The sequence below is a fragment of the Propithecus coquereli genome, unplaced genomic scaffold (genome assembly GCF_000956105.1).
Source record: "Propithecus coquereli isolate 6110/MARCELLA unplaced genomic scaffold, Pcoq_1.0 Scaffold166, whole genome shotgun sequence".
NCBI lineage: Eukaryota > Metazoa > Chordata > Mammalia > Primates > Indriidae > Propithecus > Propithecus coquereli.
In genome coordinates this window covers 2974211-2983371 of record NW_012141191.1, presented here as the reverse complement: position 1 = coordinate 2983371, position 9161 = coordinate 2974211, and the positions used below count along the sequence as shown (strand labels likewise).

Here is a 9161-nt window from a genome sequence, read left to right as displayed (position 1 = left end):
TCCACAAGAGGGCCTTCTTAGAAAAGCTTTTCCTTGTTTAATGTCAAGGTATTTCTGTACAACTTCCATGACAACCAAACTTTCTCAGAAAGAATTTCAGAGAAAAGACAATACTTATTAATTTTTTCCAGCATATATACCTACAAAATAATCTTTTCTGTGATGTTAGAGGGCATATTTTGTAAATCTTCCCCCTTTCTCCTCCTATGCCTTAAACAGATGGAGTATTTTCTGTTCTCTGTTAACTGTTAAAAGCTAGACTCTAAGCAGAAATGTAAATAAAGCTAGTGAAGCTAGCCCGACTCTACATTATCTTAGATAATTGTGTATTATCCCCTCCTCACCCCAACCAAAAAAGCTCAGGAAGAAAAATTGCAGTTTAAAAAAAAAAAAAGGAGCTATGTGAAGAGGTATGTCACAAATGTGTATATATAAAAAGAATATCTTCTCAGATAAAGATTTTATTAGGCATATGCCACCAAACAGAAACCACTGAATGAGGTTTTGTCCATCTTAAGTATGGAGCTTCAAATAATCAACTCAGTGATGTTTCTTTCACATAGTGTTCTAATACTTCATTTTAGCAAAGTCTCGAAGAACAGGAAACAGAAATAGAAGAAATTAGGAGTGTTTAGTTTCTTTCCAGCTGTCCCTTATTTTGCATTCGCCTAAGTACAATGGCCCTTACAGAGCAGAGTAGTAGTGACTGGGAGTCTGTAATATTTTCTTTTATTTCTCTAAGGCTGTAGAAACTGAGGAATTCATTCAAGGAAACCACAGTACTAAGTGATTAGTATAAAGGCTAGCTTGTGTTTCAGTTTGGTCCAGTATATATTCTTTTACTTTTCATAATTTTGTCTTGATTTACTTTATTTGCTATCAAACTTGTATGCATAAAAATCACCTGAGGACCTCATTAATAACACAGATGCCCAGGCCTTGGCCCCAGAGACATTAATCAAATAGATCTGGGGTGTGGCTGGGGCATCAATCCCCTACCCCCAGGTGTTTTTTGTGCAGACCAAAGTTTGAGGTTTAATGGAAAGAGATAAAATAAAACTAGACCGATTTTATTTTTTAGAAACCTGCTCACCTGCTAGTTCCATAACCTTGGGCATGTTTCTTAATATCTCTGAGCCACGTCTAAAAAAAGAGATAACTTATTTCTTTAAGGTTGTAATGGGGATTAAATGGATTAACATACGGGATAGTGGTTATAACAATGCTTGGCCTGCAGAAGATACTCAGTAGATTAGATACCTTCCTCGTTACACGTGAAACTTGCAGTTTGGTCCTTGTCCACCTTGCCAACTGTCTTTCACATCTTTACAAATTTCTCTCTTCCAACCATGTCAGATACTTATTCCCTAAATGAGTTTTTGAAGCTTCTGTGCCTTTCGTAGTCACCTTTCTTTGGAATGCCTTCTGCTGCTGCTGCTTTAGTAATTTCTTACTTATTCTTTAAGACTGTTCAGTTGTCATAGCCTGTGTAACCACTCTGACCTTCCTGCATCCCCTTTCCCCACACACATACTCTGTCCAGTCTGCTCCCACTGCGAGGCATCATGCTGTAAGGAAGAGAACACATGTTCTATAAGCAGACATGGATCTAAGTCATGACAGCTTCTAACTAAATGTGTGAGCTTGGACAATTCCTTTCAGTCTTTTTTTTTTTTTTTATGTGCTAAATGGGGATAATATTACTGTACAGTGTTGTAGGGAATATTGTGTAAGTTTAAGTTCAAATTTAACCTTTACCATAAAAGCAGTTATGATTTGAGATACGGTTTTAGATGATTTGGTTATAATCATAATCAAAATTGAGTAACTTATTTCATACAATGTGGTGGTTTAATAAAACAGCCCTCTAACAGTAATATTCAAATTTTCAATATATTTTTCTTATAATAGCAACATTTCATTGAGTTGGATGAAAACAGACAGAGATTGCTGCAGAAATGCAAGGAACTTATGAAGAGAGCTAGGCAAGTATGTAACCTGGGTGCAGAGCAGACTGTTCCTCAAGAATATCAGACAGTAAGTATAAAAAGTATATAATTTACAGTTGCCATATTTAACACATTATTTTTAAGCTTAGAGGATCTTAGGTATGGTAACAGGCCATGAAAAATGTGATGTGTCATAAAAAATATGGAATTCCTTTTCCATTTTTAAACTGAATATATGTATTAAATAATTTTGTTTAACAGATTGTCTCTACTGTATTCAAATTTGGCCACCAGTCTTACGGTTTAGTGCAAAAATTCTTAAAACATGGGTATCACTATGCAAAATTATTGGTACTGTAACATTTGTTCTCCTAATAAAAGTGGGCTTTTTCCCCTTAAACTACCTTTAAAGAGGTACAGTTAAAAATATGGGGTATATTTTTCCTGGAAACGTTGTACCAGTAATTGGTATATAAGAAACAGTAAAAGGGGATATTTAGAAAAAGAAAGGCAAAATGGAAATGTTTTCCTGGAAATTGGGTGTTGAATTAGGGTTCAATGGGAGCTGAATCTTTAGGGCTAACATCTGCTGGTAAGGAAAGGACAAAAGAGCTTTTTCCTTATTTCAATTATGTTTTATATGCTAATATACTGGTTAGTAAAATTATGAGATTCTGCCCTTTAGTCTACATTCTACCATTAATTATGTACCCCTGTGACCCTAGGCTCTCTCTGATAAGTGGGGATGATCCCTTGTCTACATAGATGCCTATTCAGAGTAATGCCAAAATGAAATTAGGAAATGAATTTTAAAATATGTATTTGTATGCCTTTTTTGAGTCTTAATTTCAAATGTTATGTATTTCAGTAGACAATAAAATGTCTAGTAAAGATAAAAACAGAAAGCAACATGGTTCTATCCTTGATAAGTCATACTGTTTTTGAAAGAAACAAAATTAGAAGATAATTAATATATTCATTAAAAATATATTGATTACCTGCTACATATCAGGCATTGAACAAAACAGACATACTTCATTCTCTACTAAAACTTATATTCTAGTCTGGAGGATGGGACAGACAGAAACACAAAAAGAGAATAGATAATGTCAGATAGTGAGAGATGCTAAGAAGAAAAATAAAACAAGGTGAAGGAATAGAGTGAGATGGGTGGGAATTGGTCAGGAAAGCCTTTTTTGAGAAGATACTACTTTAGATAAGTCCTGAATGAAGAGAAATCATTCAAGTGAAGAAGCGAGAAAAAAGTATTCCAGATAGAGAAAACAGCTCAGACAAGCCCCTGAGACAGAAGTATATTTGGCATGTTTATAAATAAACATGAATAAAAAGAATAAAAAATCTCAGTAGGGCTAAAAATTGTAATCTAAACAGAGAGGAAGGCAGAAGCCAAGATTATTTGGGGCATTATAGACCATACAAGGAGTTTGGGTTATACTCTTTTTGAGGTGAAATCTACTGGAGGATTTAACAGAAGAGTGATATTGCTAACTTCAGTTTATAAAAAAACAGTCTAACTTCTATATGGAGAGTAAAGTAGGGATACAAGGATGGAAGTAAGGAGACCATTTAGAAGGTTTGAACTAGGCATAAGAGGTTATAATGGCATGGATTAGATCTGAAGAGAGAAAGAAAGAGAAGTTGACGGATTTGAGGTACCTTTAATGATATAGCTGGCAGGACTTGCTGATGGATTTGACATAAAGGGTAAGAGAGAGAACCCCTGAATTTTTCACCTGAACAAATGGTGATGTCATTTACTGAGATAGAGAAGACTGAAGGAGAAACTGCTTTGCTTAAAGTGTTGGGGAAGGTGAATGAAATGAAAATTCTATTTCACCATCTTAAATTTAAAAAGCCTATTAGAGTGAAGTGAAGATATCAAGTAAGTTTTAAGCACATGAGCTCAAAATTCAGTGGACAAGGCAGAAAATCAGCAAATATACATACTGAATATCTAAAGGTCTGTAGAAGTTGAACTGCTTTCTAAAAGGTTAAAAAAATAAGATTAAAGCCAGGCGCGGTGGCTCACACTTGTAATCCTAGCACTCTGGGAGGCCGAGGTGGAAGGATCGCTTGAGGTCAGGAGTTCGAGACCAGCCTGAGCAAGAGCGAGACCCCGTCTCTACTAAAGATAGAAAGAAATTAGCCAAACAACTAAAAATAGAATAAATTAGCCGGGCATGGTGGCGCATGCCTGTAGTCCCAGCTACTTGGGAGGCTGAGGCAGGAGGATCGCTTGAGCCCAGGAGTTTGAGGTTGCTGTGAGCTAGGCTGAAGCCACGGCACTCTAGCCCAGGCAAGAGAGTGAAGACTCTGTCTCAAAAAAAAAAAAAGATAAGATACTAGATTAGTGTCATATGTCAAGATCTTTTTCAGGGTTTCAAGATTGGTTTTGTACCTTGTAGTACATATATGGACTTAGTAGGTTGTGCTAGGTACAACAATGTACTGCTTTGCCTCCCCTCATAGGAAAGCATCTGTTCTAATTTGTCTCCATGGAATGGACTGAGAAGATAGTACTGTGGTGAAATTCTGCCAAAGTAATTGGATTCTTAGGATGCTTTTGTAGTTCTTCATAAGTACAGTATAAAGTTCTAACTTCTTGCTCTCTTTCAATGCCCCACATATTCTGGACCCATTCTACCAATTCAGCAAGTACCCACCATTCCAAATGGACACAACTCCTCACCCCCCATGGTATGCAGTGCTCATTCTTTTTTCCCAAGCTCCTATCTTCCCTGTGCCTTGATTTTTTTTCTAGCTATTTGCTTTAAGACCCAGAGATGAACTCTAGGCCTTTGAATTCTCTTAACTCTCCTGTAGCATGAACTGATAACTTCTTTCTCTAAATTCTATAGTCTATGTGATATATACTGCTTATTTTAATACTCAACATCAATACATTACTTTAAGGTATTACCCAGTGTATACATTTTGTTTTCTTTTAAAGTATAAGCTTTTTGAAGGCAAAGGACCCTGTTAATAATTCCTTTGTATCCGTGTGTGCTAGCATGCTGTTGAACAGAGAGTAGATACTTATTCAGCAGATTATTTTCCTTTTGACTATTTGAATAAACGGTTTTCATTGTATCTATAGTGATGGACAATTTTTTTCTTTAGGCTTTCCAAGATCTTCCAAACACATTGGATGAAATTGACGCTTTATTAACTGAAGAAAGATCAAGAGCTTCCTGCTTCACGGGACTGAATCCTACAGTATGCCTCTTTCTTTGTTCCCATTCTGTACCCACCACTTCTACTACCCTTCCCATACACACGCGTGTGTGCATGCACGCGCACACACAGAGTTCCCTCCAGTACTTGCCTCCCACTCTGTACTAGAGCTCTTGGTAATAATAAGCTAGACAGCAGGAACAATGTGCTTTAAATGCCAGATTCTGAATCTATTAGAATTTTAAATAGATTCTTCCTGAGGAACATAGTGTTCTGTGCCTTTTCTTTATAAAAAGAATAGTTGGGCTAACCTGAAATACCGCAATGTCTATTTTTCAACAATAAAAAATGTCATTTTCAGTATGTAGTTAGAACATAAATTAGTTGCATACAAACAATGCAACACAATTGGCATTTTCAGCTAATGTTTTAATTTATGTAAATTTTATATTTTATCCTTTTGTAGATTTATCTTAAAGACATATTTTTTTCCCTGCCAGGTTGTTGAGGAATACACAAAAAGAGAAGAAGAAATAGAGCAGTTAACTGAGGAGCTAAAGGGAAAGAAAGTTGAACTAGATAAATATAGGGAAAACATTTTACAGGTAATTTTTTAATTTTTATGTTTTCTTTTTATCATGTGTTTATTATTAACAAAACAGGAACATAGAGTGATGCAAAATGGGATGACATACTCCTGAGAAAAGTGTGTTTCCATGATCAGATTGATACTGATATAAAATTTGTTTTATGTAAAGTTTTGTGCCAGAACATAATAGTACTGCTTTTAAATTGTGTTTTTGTATTGCCCTATTTGTAGGTAAAAGAAAGGTGGCTTAATCCTTTAAAAGAGCTAGTAGAAAAAATTAATGAAAAATTCAGCAATTTTTTTAGTTCCATGCAGTGTGCTGGTGAAGTTGATCTCCATACAGAAAATGAGGTAAAATTGCATTTGAAATCTATTTCTATGAGAGTAATTTTACTTGTGTGCTAAAAGTACATGTAAATTACTTATTAACTTCAGAGTTATACCTATGAGAATTTTGTTTACTAAAAAATTTTCCGAAGGAAGGAGAAGACAACCTATGAGATTCCGTCAGGGTCACTTCCACCCCCTCACCACCCCCCATTTTCAAGTTTCAAAAATTTATTTTTTTTTTTCACTTTGACTTACCAATGCTTTTTTTTTTCCTTTCAAAATATTAATTAAGGGGGTACAAGTGTTTTGTTATAGATAACCTGTATAATGCTTAAGTCAGGGCCTTTGGTGTGCCCATCACCAGAATAGTGTTCATCGTATCCAGTAGGTAAGTTTTTATTCCATCCTCCCCCACACACTGCCCCCTTCTTAGTTTGTCATGTCCTTTTTATCGGTTTGTGCTGGTGCGTGCCCATCTATTAGCTCCCACTTATTAGTGAGAACATATGGTATTTTGTTTTCCATTCCTGAGATACTTCATTTAGGATAGTGGTCTCCAGTTCCATCCAGGTTGCTGCAAATGACATTATTTCATTACTTTTTATGGCTGAGTAGTAAGTACTCCATGGTAGGCGAAGGAGGTATGTGTGTATATATCACATTTTCTTTATCCACTTATGAATTGATGGGCACTTAGATTGATTCCGCATCTTTGCAATTGTGAATTGTGCTGAAATAAACATTCGAGTACAGGTGTCTTTTTGATAAAACGACTTCATTTCCTTTGGGTAGATACTGAACAGTGGCATTGCTGGATGGAGTGGTAGGTCTGCATTTATTTCCTTGAAGAATCTCCATACTATTTTCCATAGAGGTGATAGTAATTTGCAGGCCCACCAAGAGTGTATAAGCATTCCTTTCTCTTTGCATCCGCACAAGCATCTATTGTTTTTTGACTTTGTAATAATGACCATTCTGATAGGGGTAAGGCAGTATCTTATTGTAGTTGTAATTTGCATTTCTCTGATGATTAGTGATATTGAGCATTTTTTCATATGTTTCTTGACCATTTGTCTGTCTTTGAAAAAACTTATGTTCATGTCTTTTGCCTGCTTTTTGATGGGGCTGTTTGGTTTTTTTCTTGCTTTTTTGTTTGAGTTCTTTATAGAGTCTGGATATTAATCCCTTGTTGGATGTATAGTTTGCAAATATTTTCTCCCGTTCTATAGGTTTTCTGTTCACTCTGTTGATTATTTCCTTTGCTGTGCAGAAGCTTTTTAATTTAATTAAGTCCCATTTATTTATTGTTGTTGCTGTATTTGCCTTTGGGGTCTTAGCGTAAATTCTTTGCCTATCTATGCTGATGTCCAGAAGAGTTTTTTCTACATTTTCTTCTAGAATTTTTATGGTTTCATGCCTTACATTTAAGTTTTTAATCCATCTTGAATTAATTTTTGTATATGGTGAGAGATGGTCCTGTTTTCGTTACTCTGCATATGGCTATCCAGTTTTCCCAGCACCATTTATTTAATAGGGATTCCCTTCTTCAGTGTATGTTGTTGTCTGGTTTTTCAAAGATCAGTTGGTTGTAGGTAGATGGTTTTATTTCTGGGTTCTCTATTCTGATCCACTGGTCTATGTCTCTACTTTTATACCAGTACCATGCTGTTTTTGTTACTATAGCTTTGTAGTATAATTCAAAGTCAGGTAATGCAGTGCCTCCAGATTTGTTCTTTTTGCTTAAGATTGCTTTGGCTGTTCAGGCTTTTTTTTGATTCCAAATGAAGCTTAGGATTATTTTTTCTAGATATGTAAAATATGATGTTGGTATTTTGATGAGGATTGCTTTGAATCTGTAACTCAGTTTGGGCAGTATGGACATTTTAATGACGTTCTATCATTTCATGATCAGGGGATTTTTATTGATTTGTTTGTGTCATCTGCAATTTCTTTCATCAGTGTTTCTTGGTTCTTCTTGTAGAGATTTTTCACCTCGGTTAAGTATATTCCTAGGTATTTATTTTCTTTGTAGCTATTGTAAATGGTATTGAGTCCTTGATTTGACTCTCTGCTTGACTGTTATTAGTATATAGAAATGCTACTGATTTGTGTACATTGATTTTGTAACCTAAGACTTCTGCTGAGTTTACTTATCAATTCCAGGAGTCTTTTGGTGGAGTCTTTAGTGTTTTCTAGATAGATCGTATCAGCAAACAGGGATAGTTTGACCTCCTGTTTCCCGATTTGGATGCCCTTTCTTTCTTTCTCTTGCCTGATTGCTCTGGCTAGGACTTCCAGTGCTGTGTTGAATAGAAGTGGTGTTAGTGGGCACCCTTGTCTTGTTCCAGTTCTTAAGGGAAATGCTTTCAACTTTTCCCCATTCAGTATGATGTTAGCTGTGGGTTAGTTATTTATAGCTTTTATAATTTTGAGTTATGATCCTTCTATACCTAGTTTGTTGAGGGTTTTTATCATGAAGGATGCTGGATTCTATTGAGTGCTTTTTCTGCATCTGTTGAGATAATTATATGGTCTTTGTTTTTACTTCTGTTTATGTGATGAATCACATTTATTGATTTGCATATATTAAACCATCCTTGCGTCCCCGGGATAAAACCCACTTGATCATGGTGAATTATCTTTCTGATGTGCTGTTGAATTCAGTTTGCTAGTATTTTGTTAAGGATTTTTGCGTATGTGTTCATAATTGATATTGGTCTGCAGATTTGTGTTTTTGTTATGTCGTTTCCTGGCTTTGGTATCAGGATAACACTGGCTTTATAGAGTGAGTTAGAGAGGATTCCCTCCTTCTCCATATTATGGAGTAGTTTCTGTAGGATAGGTACCAGTTTGTCTTTGTATGTCTGGTGTAATTGGGCTGTGAATTTGATCCGGGGCTTTTGTTTTGTTGGGAGATTTTTTTATTACTGCTTCAGTCTCATTGCTCATTATTAGTCTGTTCAAGATTTCTATTTCTTTCTGATTCATGTTTGAGAGATTGTATGTTTCCAAAAATTTGTCCATTTCCTCTAGGTTTTCTAGTTTGTTTAAGTAGAGGTTTTCATAGTATTCACGGATGATACTTTGTATTTCCGTGG

The 9161-nt window shown here is 35.5% G+C and overlaps 1 protein-coding gene across 1 annotated transcript in view; it reads left to right on the top strand.

The window, feature by feature from the left end:
* SMC5 (structural maintenance of chromosomes 5) overlaps positions 1-9161 on the top strand; it is a 100633-nt gene that overhangs the window by 80473 nt on the left and 10999 nt on the right. The window contains exons 18-22 of the mRNA XM_012641630.1: positions 1912-2037; positions 4623-4667; positions 5091-5186; positions 5645-5749; positions 5965-6084. Of these exons, the coding sequence (XP_012497084.1) occupies positions 1912-2037; positions 4623-4667; positions 5091-5186; positions 5645-5749; positions 5965-6084 (492 nt within the window). The remainder of the gene's footprint in view (positions 1-1911; positions 2038-4622; positions 4668-5090; positions 5187-5644; positions 5750-5964; positions 6085-9161) is intronic.